The sequence below is a fragment of the Heterodontus francisci genome, chromosome 2 (assembly GCF_036365525.1).
Source record: "Heterodontus francisci isolate sHetFra1 chromosome 2, sHetFra1.hap1, whole genome shotgun sequence".
Lineage (NCBI taxonomy): Eukaryota > Metazoa > Chordata > Chondrichthyes > Heterodontiformes > Heterodontidae > Heterodontus > Heterodontus francisci.
This window is the reverse complement of record NC_090372.1, coordinates 57,790,920-57,809,063: the sequence shown is the minus strand read 5'-3', so window position 1 is coordinate 57,809,063 and position 18,144 is coordinate 57,790,920. Positions and strand designations below refer to the sequence as shown.

The following is an 18,144-nucleotide window of genomic DNA, read 5'->3' as shown; positions in this document are numbered from 1 at the left end:
ATCTCTCATCTTCAACACTGAGCCAGTAAAATTGTAGGATTTTTTTTCTATTCTCTTCCAGTTATGCGACTCTCAGGTTTGAGCATTTGTGGGGCAATAACTCCTGTTAGAATTCCGGATTTTATAAACATTTATGTACAGCACCTTTGTATATTGCCACTGGCCCAAACCTACTCTCATGCCCGCTCTGAGCTTATCATGTCCATGTGATTCACCTCCTACTCTATCGACCCTATTCTCGCTAAACCACTGACCACCCAAACTTCCCTTCCTGGCCCCCATGTTTGCTGAAGTTGTTAATGGTTCTGTTTCCTCAGGTTCTGTCCATCTGTCCTTCAAATCTGCCATCATCACCCCCTCCTCAAAAAACAAACCTTTCACCCCTCCGTCCTTGCAAACTACTGACCCATCTCCAATCTCTCTCAAGTCCTTGAACATGTTATAGCCTCACAAATTTGTGCCCATCTTTCCCAGAATTCCATGTTTAAGTCACTCCAAACAGGTTTCCACCCTGCCACAGCACTGAAACGGCTCTTATCAATGTCACAAATGATATCCTATGTGGAAGTGACCAAGGCAAACCTATCCCTCCTCAACCTCCTTAATCTGTCTGCAGCCTTTGACAAAGTTGATCATACCATCCTCCTCCGATGTCTCGCCAACATCATCTAGTTGGATGGGACTGCACTCACCTAGTTTCATGCTGATCAGTCTAATCGTAGCCAAAGAATCTCCCATCAATAGCTTCTCTTTCCATTCCTGCACAGTTACTTCTGGCGTCTGCCAAGGACTTGTTGGCTCCCTCCTATTTCTCATCTACATGTTGCCCCTCGGTGACATCAACTGAAAACAGAATGCCAGTTTCCACATGTTTGCTGACAACACCCAGCTTTATCTCACTACCACCCCTCTCAACCCTTGTACTGTCTCTAAATTAAACTACTTGTCTGATATCCAGTATTGGATGAACAGAAACTTCCACCAATTAAATATTGAGAAGCTGTTGTCTTCAGTGCACACCACAAACCCCACTCCCTCACCACTGACTCCATCCCTCTCCTTGGCAACTGTCTGAGGCTGAGCTAGACTGTGTACAACCTCGGTGTCATATTTGACCCTGAATTGTGCATTCAACCATATATCCGCGCTGTCACTAAGACTGCCCTATTTCACCTCTGTAACATCGCCCAACTCTGGCCCTGCCTCTGCTCTTCTGGTCCTGAAACCTTTATCCATGCTTTTGACTATTCTAGTGCACTCCTGGCCAGCCTCCCATATTTTCATCCAGAACTCAACTGCCTGTATCCTAATTCTCACTAAATCCCATTTGTTCATCGCCCCTGTGCTCATTAGCCTACACTGGCTTCCGGTTAAGCAATGTCTCAATTTTAATTTCCCAACCCTTATTTTCAGATTCCTCCATGGCCTGTGTTATGTTTTCGCCAGGTTGCTGGATATATAATATAGCTGACTTATCTCAGATCAATGCAGATATCACAGTTGTATTAAATCACCAACTGGTTTATTTACAGTACTTTAAAATGTCACAGCACTTACAAGATTTCATTACAATGCATTTCTCAGAACCGTCTCTGTCTCTTTTAGTTTCAGTTTCAACTAGGCTTAAACAATCAAACAGAGTGAACACTGATAAGTGGACAGACTAGTTCAATCAAACCCAGATCAATCAAGCATCACATTTTCCCCCTTTTAAACAAAAACATTATTTTTGAATTAAAGTATTCTAAACATCAAACTTGTATACATTGAGTTATTTCTTATTGTTCACCTAGTCTGTTTTCTCCAAGTATATTGCATTTAATTCCCTCATCAATATCATTAATATATATTATGAATAGCTGGGGTCCTAGCACTGATCCCTGCGGTACCCCACTAGTCACTGCCTGCCACTTGGAAAAAGACCCGTTTATTCCTACTCTTTTGTTTCCTGTCTGCCAACCAGTTCGTTATCCATGTCAGTACCTTACCCCCAATCCCATGTGCTTTAATTTTGCACACTAATCTCTTATGTGGGACCTTATCAAAAGCCTTCTGAAAATCCAAATACACCACATCCACTGGTTCTCCCTTATTTATTCTACTGGTTACATCCTCAAAAATTTTCAGTAGATTTGTCGAGCATGATTTCCCTTTCGTAAATTCATGTTGACTTTGTCCGATCCTGTCACTGTTTTATCTTTTAATTCCCTGTTTTTTCTCTACCTCCTTTTTTAAATAGTGGGGTTACATTAGCTACCCTCCAGTCCGTTGGAACTGTTCTAGAGTCTGTAGAATTTTGGAAAATGACCAGCAATGCATCTACTATTTCTAGGGCCACTTAATTACTCTAGGATGCAGATTATTAGACCCTGGGGATTTATTGGCCTTCAGTCCCATCAATTTCCCTAACACCATTTCCCTACTAATACTGATTTCATATAGTTCCTCCTTCTCACTAGACCCTATGTTCCCCAACATTTCTGCGAGGTAATTTGTGTCCTCCTTTGTGAAGACAGAACCAAAGCAAGTATTTAATTGGTCTGTCATTTCCTTGTTCCCCATTATATATTCCCCTATTTCTGACTGTAAGGGACCCACATTTGTCTTCACTAATCTTTTTCTCTTCACATATCTATAGAAGCTTTTACAGTCAGTTTTTATGTTCTCTGGAAGCTTACTCTCATACTGTATTTTCCCCTTTTTAATCAATCTGTTTGTCCTCCTTTGCTGAATTCTGAACTGCTCCCAGTCCTCAGATTTGCTCACTCTCCATCTTAATGAAGAATTCTAGAACATTATGGTCGCTCTTCTGAAGGGACCCCGCACAACAAGATCGTTAACTAATCCTTTCTCATTACACAATACCTGGTCTAGGATGTTCTCTAGTTGGTTCCTCAATGAATTGGTCCAAAAAAACCATCACGAACGCACTCCAGGAATTCCTCCTCTACAGTATTATTGCTAATTTGGTTTGCCCAATCTATATGTAGATTAAGGTCACCCATAATTATAGTTGCACCCTTATTGCATGCGTCTCTAATTTCCTGTTTAATGCCATCCTCTACATCACTGCTGTTTGGAGGTCTATATACAATCCCCACCAACGTTTTCTGCCCCTTGATGTTTCTTAGCTCCACCCGTACAGATTCCACATCAGTATTCTCTGAGCTAGTATCCTTCCTCACTGTTGTATTGATTTTCTCTTTTACTAACAACACTATTCCTCCTGCTTTCCCTTTTTGCCTATCCTTCCTAAATATTGAATACCGTTGGATGTTCGGTTCCCATCTTTGGTCACCCTGCAGTCATGTCTCCGTAATCGCAACTATATCGTATCCATTTACATCTATTTGCGCAGTTAATTCACCTACCTTATTGCGAATACTCCACACATTGAGATACAATGCCTTTAGACTCGTCTTTTTAACTTTTCTTAGTCATCTTAGCATTATTTCGCACTATGGCCCTATTTGTTTCTTGCCCTTGATTTCTATGCCTTCCACTTTTGCCTTTTTGTTTCCTGTCTTTCGTTTCTATCCTTGTTTCCTCCTCCTCAGTCTCCCCGCTCAGGTTCCCATCCCCCTGCCATTCTCGTTTAAATCCTCCCCAACAGCACTAGTAAATGCCCCTGCGAGGACATCGGTTCCGGTCCTGCCTGGGTGTAACTCGTCTTGTACAGATCCCACCTTCCCCAGAACCGGTCCCAATGTCCCAGGAATCTAAATTCCTGCCACCTGCACCATTTCTCCAGCCACGCATTCATCTGGTCTATTCTCCTGTTCCTATACCCACTAACACAAGGCACAGGAAGTAATTCTGAGATTACTACCTTTGAGGTCCTGCTTTTTAATTTAGCTCCTAACTCCTTAAATCCTTTGTGTTGAAAGGTTGCTCTTACTCTCTGTCCTAAACCTCTTGCATTTAGCTTCTCGTTCTAGAGTAGATCATTCAATCACTGATATTACTCCATTTCAATCCACTCTGGCCCATTGTTTCTAAATTTAATTTGCCTCATTACATATTGACATGATATTTCTTGCAGGAATATTTGTTTTTACTTTTTTGACAGAAGAAGCAGAACTAAAGCAGGTGTATGAAAATTAGGTTTCTGTGTGCCATACAATGTGAGCAATTATTCAAACCTCAAATATAGTGGCCTGACTTGTGAGTGGATAAAGTAGCAGTGAATAATTATGTTGCCAAATAGCCAGAGAGTCCAGCTTTATCACATTTCAGTTCATTTCCTCTGCACAGGTAAACAAAAAATCGTCCTTATTTCTTGTACAGTTATCGGTCAGGTTTTTTTCTTTAGAAAATGGCATGAATATAAAATATTTTTAACTTCTTTAAAAGGAAAATATCTTGATTTTTGGGAATTGTCAGAATATACTATTCTTCAACAACTTGTATTTGTATAGTAGCTTTAATGTAGAAAATTGTTCCAAGGCACTTTATAGAGGGGAAAAATAAAAAAGGAATGTACACTGAGCCATGATGAGAAGAGGTGACTGATGCTTGTTTGAAAATATGGATCACAACAAGGGTTTTCAACGTAGGTGGAACAGAAGAGAATTGTAGGGTTTTGGGGAGGGAGCTCCAGAGAGTAAGGTGAAGGTGGCCCATGGCGCCCCCCAACAATGGTAAGGGAATGGGTATGCAGCAAAGGCCAAGTTGGAGTTAGGGTGAGACATAGCCCGGTAAAACGGTTTGAAGATGAGAGCAAAGATTTGAAACTCAATGCATTGGGGTACAGGGAACCAGTATAGATCAGCATGGGTAGTGGTGATGGGCACATGAACCTTCATATGGGATAGGATACAGCTGACTCAGTTTTACATAAATTGCAGTTTATGAACGAAGGAGGTTGGAAAGAGGGCAAGGAGAATGTAGGGGAATTAAATCTGGATGTGGCAAAAACCATGGATAAGGATTTTGTTAGCAGTGGTTTAAGGTGGAAGGCATTCAGGACACAGATGTGGATGTAGGCAACCTTTGTGATGGATAGGTTGGTGGTTCAAAAATTCATTCTGGATCCTGAAAGGTGCCTTGGTGTTGCACAGCCTAATTTGACCTGAATGAGTAACCATAGAGGGAGTAGAATAAGCAGCAAGGGAGTGAATATTATGGTGGGGCCAAAGGGTTGTCCTAATATTCAAGTTGGAGGAAATTTTCTCATCCTTGATTTCATGTCAGGCAGGCAGACAATCTGACAGCACAAGGGAAATTGAGGCTAGTAATGCAGTGGTCGGCTGGGTGGTGTGAGCATTTGGAAGCTGACGTTTTGACTGCACTGAGGGGCTGTCTGAAGATGAGAAACAGGAAGAGGCTGAGGATAGATGCTTGTAAAACTCCTGCTTGTAACTATGCAGGAGCAAGAAGAGAATTCACTTTTGGAGATAAAAGCAAAATACCGCGGTTGCTGGAAATCTGAAATAAAAACAGAAAGTGCTGGAAATACTCAGCAGGTCTGGCAGCATTTGTGCGGAGAGAAACAGGGTTAACGTTTCAAGTCGGATATGACTTATTCAGAACTGAAGGATAATAGAAATGTGATTGGTTTTATCTCGTTGAAAGCAGGGGTTGGCGGTGGGGGCGGGAGGAGAACGAAAGGAAAGGTTTGTGATAGAGTATAAGGCGAGAGATTAAATGATAAGGATGTCATGGAATAAAAGGCAAAGGGAGTGATAATAGATGTAGTAAAAGACAAAGCATTTGTCCAGAGAGAGTGTTAATAGCCGAATATTGAACAGTGCTGCTCATAATGCCGTCTCCTCTACACTGGGGGTGCCAAATGCAGACCGCTTCGCAGAACGCCTCCACTCAGTCCGCAAGCATGACCCTGAGCTTCAGGTTACTTGCCATTTTAATTCATCACTTTGCTGTCACGTCCTTTGCCTTCTGCAGTGTTCCAGTGAAGTTCAACACAAGCTTGAGGAACAGAACTTCATCTTCCGATTAGGCACTTTACAGCCTTCTGGACTCAACATTGAGTTCAACAATTTCAGACCATGACCCCCATTTTTATTATGTTTTTTTTTTAAACCATGTGCCAATCTCAAACTTGTTTTTCATGTTTTTGCTTTCCAGCTGAACTGTTCATTATTCTGCCATTAAAACTCTATCTGGACAAATGCGTCAGTTATACAGGGCATTGGTGAGACCACATCTCGAATACTGTGTGCAGTTTTGGTCTCCTTATTTAAAGAAGGATGTAAAGACATTGGAGGCGATTCAGAGGAGGTTTACTAGATTGATACCAGGAAAAAGCGGGTTGTCTTATGAGGAAAGGTTGGACAGAAGGCAGATTCTTGTTAGGCAAGGGAATCAAAGATTATCGGCGGTAGATGGGAGTGTGAAATTCAAGTCAGAAACAGATCAGCCATGATCTTATTGAATAGTTTGAGGGGCCGAATGGCCTACTTCTGCTCCTAATTCATATGGTTGTATGGTACTACAACTATTTCCACTTCCTTTGCCTTTTGTTCCATGAGATCTTTGTCATTTAATATCTCCCACCCTCTACCCTATCACAGACCTTCCCTTTTGTTCTTCCTCCCCCTCCCCCCCCCCCCCCCCCTTTCAACAGCATAAAACCCATCCTTCTACCTTCCTTCGGTTCTGAAGAAGATTCATATCCAACTCAAAATGTTAACTCTGTTTCTCTGTCCGCAGATGCTGCCAGACTTGCTGAGTATTTCCAGCACTTTCTGTTTCCACTCAGGAGCTGTCGTGTTGGGAGAGATATGACTGGGGATATGTAGCATCTTTAATGCCCTCAGGGCATCCCATAGTGCTTTATAACTAATTCATTGTTTTTAAATTGTAGTTATTGTTTTGAAGGCAAATGCGGCAGTGAAATTGTGCGCAGCAATGTTTCACAAATGGCAATGAGTTAAATGACTAGTTATTCTGTTTCTGTTGGTCTTGGTGAGGCTGAACTAGACTGTTTGTGTCATGAGTTTCTTTGTGTAATCTTAAGCAACACTATGAGATACCTGGATTCCAGTTCCTTGAAGATCTGTAGAGGATTTATTAACAGTTAAACTAGTATATACATTACAGAGCAAACTATATACAGAACTTTGTTTCCAGTGCAGAGTGACTATGGCTTCTAGTCACATGACTACATCCTGGTACATAGCTCATTAGCATACTGAGTTCTTAAGGGGACATCACTCTTAAAGCAATCATACAAAAGTTTGCAATCGTGGTGTCATATTTGACTCTGAGATGACCTTCCGATTACCTATCCACGCCATCACCAAGACCACCAACGTCCGCTTCCGTAACATTGCCTGACTGTGCTGGATCCTCAGCTCATCTGTTGCTCAAACCCTCATCCATACCTTTGTTACCTCTGGACTTAACTATTTCAGCATTCTCCTAGCCAGCTTCTGATTTTCCGCCTTCCATAAACTTTAGTTCATCCAAAACTCTGCCGCCCATATACTAACTTGCACCTGTGCTCACTGACCTATATTGACTTCTGGTCCATCAGTGCTTCAGTTTTAAAATTCTGATCCTTTTTTACAAATCGTTCCATGGCCTCACCCCTATAAACTCCTCCAGCCATATAACCCCCTGAGATCTGTGCATTCCTCCAAGTCTGACCTCTTGTGTATCCCCAATTTTAATTACTGCACCTTTGGCAGCTGTGCTTTCCGCTGCCTGCACCCTAAGCTCTGCAATTCTCTCCCTAAATCTCTGTGCCTCTCTTTCCTCCTCTTAAGATGCTCCTTAAAACCTACTTCTTCGGCCAAGCGTTTGGTCTTCTGTCCTAATTATCTCCGTATGTGGCTCGCTGTCAAATTTTGTTTGATAATGCTCCTGTGAAGCACCTTGGGGTGTTCTACCACATTAACGGTGCTCTATCTAAACATAAGCTGTTTGAGGGATAAATGTTGGTCACAGTGTAAGAGTAGTAGCTGGTTCTCAAAATGGTGCTATGGGATCTTTAACATCTGCTTGAGCAGGAAGATATCTTCACAATTAAGAACTACAATCTGTGTTAACATTTATCTGAAGTACTAATGACAATGAGACATTTTATTTTATTTCAGGGATGGAGAAGAACTAGACAGTCAGGGAGATGCAAGCAGTCAGCCCGACACAATCTCCATTGCATCGCGGACTTCACAGAACACACTGGACAGTGACAAGGTAGGTGACATTCTGTAATTTTCAACCAAGCGACATTAAGCTTTCACAGTTTGACTTCATTGCAATGAATTGACTCCAGAAACAGTACTGTTCACAATTAAAATGCAGTTGTCAACCGATAGGTAGGATTTTCATGAATCTTTTGTGGTTAGAGGTCACCAACATCACATCGATGAATTTGTGACCAGAAACTAAGATGTGTTAAGCTTATGTAATATTTTATTTTGCTGTCAAAATGCCACTACAAACCTTGAAAGGTTTATGTGAACGTAAACACTGATGTGCTACAAAGAGGAAGGTGAAGCATGTTATATGCTTGCAGCAAGAAAAAATTAATTAAAAATTGTAATTTATGATTATTGTGCTGGTGCTTAAAAAGCTGCAAGTCCAAAGAAGTTGCTTTTGCTGATTACATTCTTGTACCTTCAGTGTTATTCACAGAGAAAAATACTGCTTGTAAGAAAACAAAGAAGGCTGGGTATAGATTCATTTTCCTGGCCTATAACCAGAAGTATGGATATTTAAATGGTTGAAAGCCAGGCCTCCGATTTCAGCATGCACCTTATTTCCTTAAGCCCTCTATGGCTCACAATTTCACAATGTTTCAGTTGAAAGTGACAGTGAAGCTTTGGAAGCATCAAAGTACTTCAGAAAACAGCTGGAAAACGATCAACAAGAATACTGTATGGTGCTGAGCCATATGAATGAGGAAAGTACCAGGTTCAATCTTTGATTTGTGTTGAGTTAGATGGAATGGTGGCTGAAACACCATAATTGGCTAGAGAAAGCAATAATAAATCATGGTTCTGGATACTGATCTTTATCCAGTGAACCAAACCAAAGAATGCTTATATCTGGACATTGGATGAGGACATAATGAAGCTCTGTTATGATTCTCATGTGATCAGACAAACTTCCAAAAGTTGAAGGGCTTCACTTCACATTAGGGTTTAACTGTTGTCACACTACAACTTTTAGAGCTAAACTAAGCAAGAGCCACCTTCCAAAGAAGGAAATTTGCATGCAGTAAACTGAAATCACCACTGGAAATACTTCTAAAAGCTGAGTGCCAGAGATAAAGCTAATTGATAATATGGCCTGGAGTTTCCACTCAACTGCACTGTTTTTTTCAGTGCAATTTCCCTGATTCCAGCGCAAAAGACTGCGGAGTTTTAAGCACAAGTTTTGTTCAGCATAAATCGAGTTTCCATGACCTTTAGTGTTCGTTTTTTAAAAAATCACGCTGGAAGCAGGCCATGGCCCCAGGTGAATTAATCACCATTGGGAGTCTCTGCTAATTGTACTCATTTGCAGGCATTCTACAAAGCTCCAAAAATTAAGCTGGACACTAATACATATGTTTTAAAAGGTTTTGCATCATTTTAATTTACTAAGGAGCTGACTACTGTACCCCAATTAAACTGGAAAACAGTTTTTTGTATTTTTTTGAAGTCAATTTCAGTAATTTAAACATTGGGTGACTCACAGTTGGTGGGTTGACACTGATTTACATGGAGTTAGTTTGTTCTTGCTTTTCAGTGAGATATAGTTCTCCTGGATTTTCTTGATCACCATTTTATAACGTTTCCCACTACTGTTCTATTTCTTTGTCAGTAAATGTTTCTAGTTTACTTTTCCCAGTTCCATTCTCATCCTCTTAAAATCAACTTTTTTCCAATTTATTACTTTGGTCTTTGTCTTACTTAGGTCTTTCTCAATTTTGATGGTAAATCTTATGTTGTGATTGCTAGTGCTTACATTTTCCCCTATGACTGCTTCTCTTATTTGTTCTGGTTCATTTCCCATTACTAGATCCAGCAGTGCTCCCTCTGTTGTTGGGCACTTTAGATTTTGGGTAATGAAGGAATTCTGTATACGTTGTAAAAGCTCAATTCCCATTTGGTACCTATTCTTAGCAGTTTATTTGGGGTTAGTTACAATCTCCTATGATTATTATTCTAAGTCCTTTTCTCATTTCACATATTTAAGAACATAAGAAATAAGAGGAGTAGACCATACGACCCCTGAAGCCGACTCTGCCATTCAGTATAATCATGCCTGATGTGCCTGAACTTCACTTTCCCACCCACCCCCATATTCCTTGATTCCCTGAGAAGCCAAAAATCTGTCTATCTCAGCCTTTGGAGAGGATCCACAACCCTCTGGGGTAGACAATTCCAAAGATTTACAACTATCTGAAAAAATTTCTGCTCATCTCAGTCCTAAATGATCAATCCCTTATCCTGAGACTGTATCCTCATGTTCTAGATTCCCCAGTCTGTGGGAACAACCTCTCAGTGTCTACCGTGTCAATTCCCTTCAGAATCTTGTATGTTTCAATGAGATCACCCCTCATTCTTCTAAACTCCAGAGAGTTTACTCAGCCTCTCATCATAGAGCAACCCTCTCATCCCAGGAACCAATCTAGTGAACGTTTGCTGTACTGCCTCCAATGAAAGTATATCCTTCCTTAGATATGGACCCCAAAACTTCTCACAGTGCTCCAAGTGTGGTCTCAACAAAGCCCTGTACAATTGTAGCAAGACTTCCTTATTCTTGGACTCCAATCCCCTTGCAATAAGGGCCAATAAGCCATTTGCCTTCCTGATTGCTTGCTGTACCTGCATGCTAACTTTGTGTTTCTTGTACGAGTGCACCCAAGTCTCTTTGAACATCAACTTTTAGAAGTTTTTCACCTTTTAAGAAAATTCTGCTTTTCTTACTACCAAAGTGCATAACGTCACACTTCCCCACATTATACATCATCTGCCACCTTGTTGCCCACCCATTTAACCTGTCTTTATCATTGTGCAGCCTCTTTGTGTCCTCTTCATGGCTTACATTACCATCTAACATCATATTGTCAGCATACTTGGATACATTACTCTTGGTCTCTTTGTCTAACTCACTAAAATAGATTGTAAATATTCTAGGCCCCAGCACTGATCCTTGTGCCATTCTACTAGCTACAGACTACCAACTTGAAAATGCCCCAATTATCCCTAATCTCTGCTTCCTGTCCGTTAACCAATCCTCTATCCATGCTAATATATTACCCCCAACTCCATGAGCCCTTATCTTGCATATCTTTGACGGCACATTTATTTCTCCACCTCCTATCCACTGTTTGGTGGTCTGGAGTGTATCCCCATTAGTGTGATTGATCCCTTCTTCTGTTTTAATCCATATAGATTCTGTTTCTAACCTACTGTTTGTTATGTCCCTTTTTTCTACTGGCATTATGTTATCTCTACTTGGTACAGCTACCTGACCCTTGAAGCTTACTCTGCCATTCAGAACAATTCTTTATGTACTGCAATACTGCAATTACTTATTCAATGCAAATTGGATCCGTTTAACTTTGGTTTCTTCCACTTAGTTCATTCTGACTCATTGGATCTACTTGGGCGACTTAGCTTCTGAGGTTTATTTGTTTACCTAAAGGTTACTATGCTCTTAATACTTAGATGAATGATAACTTAAGCATTTATCGCTAATTCCTCGTGCTCAGCCATTCCTCACGCAGTGCTGACTATGACGTAACTCTTGAGTTTTTATCTCTGTTTGTCTAGTTTCAGCTGCTATTTTCTTCCCACTGTTCCATTTAAATCACTGGTGCTCGGGGGATCCTTCTCATTTAACGAGATATGCCATAAAATGTTGCGTGATAATACAATGTTAATAACTGTATCAGGAAGCTTACTTGGCAGTTGTAACTTCAGGGGAGTCATAAGCTCTCCATATAAGTAGACAGTGTTTGCCACCACACATAATGTGGAGCACAGAGTGATCGGCAAGCAGAGTGCTTTGTAAATTAAGGAATCATAGAAATTTATGGCATGGAAGAAGGCCATTTGGCCCATCGTGTCCGCACTGGCTGACAATTTGCCATTCAGCCCAATCCCACCTTCCAGCTCTTGGTCCGTAGCCTTGTAGGTTACGGCACTTGAAATGCATATCCAAACAAACAAGGGGAATAGGGCCTTCCTATCCACTCTATCTTGACCCCTCATAATTTTATACACTTCAATTAGGTCTCCCTTCAGCCTTCTCTGATGTAAAGAAAACAACCCTAGCTTATCTGATCTTTCCTCATTACTTAAATTCCCCAGTCCAGGCAGCATCCTCGTAAATCTCCTCTGTGTTCTCTCTGAGTGCATCCCTCCTATAGTGCGGTGATCAGAACTGCATACAGTACTCCAGCTGTGGCCTAACTAGTATTTTGTACAGTTTCATAATAACCTCCCAGCTCTTGTATTCTGGACCTTGGCTAATAAAGGTAAGTATCCCATATACCTTCCTGTCCAGCCACCTTCAGGAATCTGTGGGCATGGACTCCAAGGCCCCTCTGTTCCTCTACACTTCTCAGCATCCTACCATTTATTGTGTATTCTCTTGCCTTGTTAGCTTTCCCCAAATGCATTCCATTGCATTTCTTCAGATTGAACTTCTTTTTCCACTATCCACCCACCTGACTAGTCCATTGATAGCTACCTTCAGTCAACAGCTTCTTCATTATTAACCATATAGCCAATTTTTGTATCGTTTGCAAACTTCTTAATCAAGCCCCCTGCTTTCAAGTCCAAATAATTGATATATACCACAAAAAGCAAGGGACCTAGTACAGAGTCCTGTGAAACCACACTGGAAACAGCCTTCCAGTCACAAAAACATCCATCGACCATCACGCTTTGCTTCCTGCCTCTGAGCCAGTTTTGCATCCATCTTGCCACTTCACCTTGGATCCTAGGGACTTTCACTTACAATCTGCCATGTGGGACCTTATCAAAAGCCTTGCTACAATACAAAGAGACTACATCAAATGCACTACCCTCATCGACTCTCCATGTTACCTCCTCAAAAAATTCAATCATGTTAGTCAGACGCAAACTTCTCTTCACAGATCCATGCTGACTTTGATTAATCTGTATCTCTCTAAATGATGATTTATCCTGTCCCTCAGAATTCTTTCCAGTAACTTCCCCACCACCGAGGTTATGTTGACTGACCTGTAATTACACAGTCTATCCCTTTCTCCCTTTTTAAACAATGGTGCAATGTTAGCTGCCCTCCAGTCCTCTGGCACCACACCTGTAACCCAAGAGGATTGGAAAATGATAGTCAGAGCCTCCGCTATTTCATCCTGGCCTGGGGATTTATCCACTTTCAAAAATGTCAATCCTCTCTCTGTCACTATGAATATTTCATTGAATATTTCACAAAGTATTCATAAAGAACCATTCCAACGTCTGCCGCCTCCATGCACAGGTTGCCATTATGGCCCCTAATAGGCCGTACACTTTCTTTAGTTATCCTCTTGCTCTTTATGTATTTATAAAAATGTTTGTGTTTTCATTGATTTTACTTGCCAATATTTTTCATGCCCTCTCTTTGCTTTCCTTATTTCCTTTTTAATTTCACCCCTGAACTTTTTATACCCATCCAGATTTTCTGCAGAATTGAGCCCTTGGTATCTGTCATAAGCTTTCCTTTTTCTCTTTATCCTCTCCTTTAAGCCCCTTGACATCCAGGGAACTCCAGATTTGTTAGTCCACCCTTTTTCCTTGAGGGAATATATTTGCACTGAACCTTCACTATCTCTTCTTTGAACACCTCCCACTGATATGGCACTGATCAGCACTTAAGTAGCTGTTTCCAGTCCACTTTAGCTAAATCACATCTCCGCTTAGTAAAATTAGCTTTTCCCCAATTGAGAACTTTTATTCCTGCTGTATCTATCCTATGACCCTAAATCTAACTGAATTATGAACACTTCCACCAAAGTACTCCCCAACTGATACCCTTCCACCTGCCCAGCTTCATTTCCTAAAATTAAGTTCAGAATCGCCCGCTCTTGTTGGGCTAGCTACGTACTGATTAAAACCGTTCTCCTGAATGCATTTTAAGAATTCTGCTCCCTCTGCCTTTCACACTAATTCCATCCCAGTTAATATTAGGGTAGTTGAAATCCCCCAGTATTACTGGCCTATTGTTTTTGCACTTCTCAGAGATTTGCCTATATATTCTTCTATGTCCCTCTGCCTGTTTTGGGGTCTATAATACACTCCCAGTAGTGTGATTGCCCCTTTTTTTTTCTTTCAGTTCAACCCGTACAACCTCATTTGATGATTCCTCTACCATATCTTCCCTCCTCACAGCTATAATTATTTCTTTAATCAATATTGCGACCCCCTCCACCCATTTTTGTTATCTGCCTCTATCGCATTTGAAAACCCTGTAACCAGGAACATTGAGCTGCCACTCCTGTCCTTCTTTCAGCCATGTCTCAGTAATAGCTAAAATAATATACTGCCATGTGTCAATCAGTGCTCTCAACTCATCTCCCAGCAGATTGGCAGTTAACAAATATAACACTGCTATTCAAGAAAGGAGGGAGAGAGAAAACTGGGGACAACAGGCCGGGCAGCATGATATCAATCATCAGGAAAATGTTGGAATCAATTATTAAGGAAGTCTTAACAACACACTTAAAAAATCATAGAATGATCAGACAGAGTCAACATGGTTTTACGAAAGGGAAATAGTGTTTGACAAACTTATTCGAGTTTTTTGAGGAAATAACTAGTAAGGTAGATAAAGGGGAACCGGTAGATGTAGTATACTTGGATTTCCAAAAGGCATTCGATAAGGTGCCACACAAAAGGCTGATACACAAGATGAGGGTGCATGGAGTTGAGTGTAGCATGGAGAGAGGATTGGTTAACAGACAGCAAACAGAGTAGGGCTAAACGGGGCATTTTCAAATTGGCAGGCTGTAACTAGCGGAGTGCTGCAAGGATCAGTGCTGGGGCCTCAGCTATTCCCGGTTTATATTAATGAGTTTGACAAAGAGATCGAGAGTTTGCTGATACAAAGCTAAGTCTGAATAAGCTGTGAGGAAAACAAAAAGGCTAAAAAAAGAGACAGGTTGACTGAGTGGGCAGCAAGGTGGCAGATGGAGTGCAATGTGGGGATGTGTGAGGTTATTCACTTTGGTAGTAAGAACAGAAAAGCAGAATATTTTTTCAAAGGCGTGAAACTTCGAAATATTGATGTTCAGAGAGACTTGGGTGTACTCGTACAAGGGTACACAGAGAGTCAGCAAGCAATTAAGAAGGCAAATGGCATGTTGGCCTTTATTGCAAGGGGATTGGAGTACAAGAATAAGGAAGTCTTGCTACAATTGTACTAGGGCTTTGGTGAGACCACATCTGGAATTCTGTGTACAGTTTTGGTCTCCATATTTAAGGAAGGATATACTTGCATTGGAGGCAGTACAGTGAAGGTTCATTGGATTGATTCCTCGGATGGGACAGTTGCTCAATGAGAGGCTTAGTAAATTGGGCCTATACTCTCTTGAGTTTAGAATAATGCGAGGTGTTTTGATTGAAACATACAAGAATCTGAAGGGGCTTGACAGGGTAGACACTGAGAAATTGTTTCCTGTGACTGGGGAATCTGGAACACATGGGCACAGTCGCAGGATAAGGGATCGATCATATAGGACTGAGAAAGGGAGAAATTTCTTCAGATGGTTATAAGTCTTTGGAATTCTCTACTCAGAGGTTTGTAGATGCTGCATTGTTGAGTATACTAAAGGCTGAGATAGACAGATTTTTGGTTTCTCATGGAATCAAGGGATATTGGGAGCGAGCAGGAAAGTGGAGTTGAGGCAGATCAGCAATTCGTATCAAATGGCGGAGCAGGCTGGAGGGGCTGTATTGTTAACTACTCCTCCTATTTCTTATGTTCTTATGATTATATGATCATTGTTAATTCAATGCTAAACAGCCTCTCCAGCCAGAAAGTGCACTATTTAAACTGCTGAACCTCATTCCTCCATATAGTAAATTCTTGGAGATTTAAAAATATTATTATTTTTTTCTTTTCTTTCCTGTGCCTTTTAGAGTCATAGAATTACACAGCACAGAAACAGGCCCTTCGGCCCATCGTGTCTGTGCCAGCCATCCAGCACCCAACTATTTTAATCCCATATTCCTGCACTTGGCCCGTAGCCGTGTATGCTATGGCGTTTCAAGTGCTCATCTAAATACTTCTTAAATGTTGTGAGGGTTCCTGCCTCTACCACCACTTCAGGCAGTGCGTTCCAGATTCCAACCACCCACTGGGTGCAAATTTTTTTCCTCAAATCCCCGCTAAACCTCCTACCCCTTACCCTAAATCTAAGCCCCCTGGTTCTTGACCCCTCCGCTAAAGGAAAAAGTTTCTTCCTATCTAACCTATCAATGCCCCTCATAATCTTGTTAACCTCAATCATGTCCCCCCTCAGCCTTCTCTGTTCCAAGGAAAACAACCCTAGTCTTTTCAATCTCTGTTCATAGCTGAAATGCTGTGGCCCAGGCAACATCCTGGTGAATCTCCTCTGCACCCTCTCCAGTGGAATCCCATCCTTCCTATACACAGTACTCCAGCTGTGGCCTAACTAGCGTTTTATACATTTCTATCATAACCTCCCTGCTCTTATATTCTATGCCTCAGCAAATAAAGGCAAGTATCCCATATGCCTTCCTAACCACCTTATCTACCTGTGCTGATGCCTTCAATGATCTATGGATAAGTACAGCAAGGTCCCTCTGACCCTCTGTACTTCCTAGGGTCCTACCATCCATTGTATATTCCCTTGCCTTGTTAGTCCTCCCAAAATGCATTACCTCACATTTTTCAGGATTAAATTCCATTTTCCACTGCTCCGCCCATCTTACCGGCCCATTTATATCTCCCTGTAATCTCAGGATTTCCTCCTCACTATTTACAACACCACCAATTTTCGTGTCATCTGTGAACTTTCTCTCTCTTCATTCAATTTCTCTTTGCTACTCATTCTGTACCTAAATTGACACTAATTCATCCACTTTAATTCACCCTTGCTCCTAATTGTTTATCTTTCTTTCTCAATCCTTAAATTTCGTGGATTAAGGAGATATACTATTGGCCCTGTCATTTGCCAAGGTCCCAGATGCCCCATTGCCATCAGCTCACACTTAAAGGGCAAAAATGATATGAGCTGAAGGGTTCAGGAGCAAGTCTAACTAACAGCGCACAGCATGAGGTGTCTTGCTCCAGCAAGATTTGGACCAATATAAAATGATCAGAAACAACTTTGATCTATCAAACTTTGCTTGAGGGATATATATTTTATGTATAATATGTGTTGAAGCTGTAAATACCGTTTTGGATGTTCGGTTGTACGATGTTAAGAATATTGCACCTATAAACAGTTGAGTTTCCAAATCTAAATTAAAGCCTGCCAACAGCAGTTTTTTAATTAAGTATTTAATTAGAACAAACATTTACTGTGCTTTTCTCAACATTTATTGACTTGTAAAATTTTAACAAAACTAATAGTCATCTAAAATAATGCAGAATTTTAGCAAATATATATTTTCTATTTGAGGAGCTCCTCCCTTAATTGTTCATCTCTGTGGAACTTGTATGTAAATAGTTTTCCTCTTAATGAAAAATATTTGAAGTTTGCTTTTCTATATTGGTGATTTACCTCCTTATTTGGGGATCTTTTCCAATGCAGGATACCTTTGATTGCATAATATCTGTGCTTGTTAGGATGCAGATACTAATGGTGCTACCTGGAAACAACATGTTATTACATATTATTAGATAGCTAAGGTTTTGAGAAAGGATGGAGAATACTTTTATTCCCATGCAAAACACTCAACTAAACCAACTTCACCAGGAAGGTTGACATTGGAATAGCCTTTTTGGGAGGCTTTACATGAAAAACTTTAAAATATCCATGAGGTTTAACCCAGAATGCCATAAAATGGACTTCATCAATCATATTCCTGAAAATAGTTAGCACAGAACCAAGGCAGTCGGTTCAATTCAATAATTATTTGTCAATAGGTGTTCTGTTCAGACAGTGTCAACACATCTTCTATGCTTGATTATTTTTCCTGGACCATTTTAAGCAGGTGTGCAGCTTTTATTCAAGTTTTTAATTTCTTC

At 40.8% G+C, this 18,144-nt stretch overlaps 1 protein-coding gene across 4 annotated transcripts in view; it reads left to right on the top strand.

The window, feature by feature from the left end:
• LOC137384483 (triple functional domain protein) overlaps positions 1-18,144 on the top strand; it is an 873,575-nt gene that overhangs the window by 628,044 nt on the left and 227,387 nt on the right. For all 4 annotated transcript variants that reach the window (XM_068058645.1, XM_068058631.1, XM_068058625.1 and 1 more), the window contains one exon: positions 8,061-8,160. In XM_068058645.1, the coding sequence (XP_067914746.1) occupies positions 8,061-8,160 (100 nt within the window). The remainder of the gene's footprint in view (positions 1-8,060; positions 8,161-18,144) is intronic.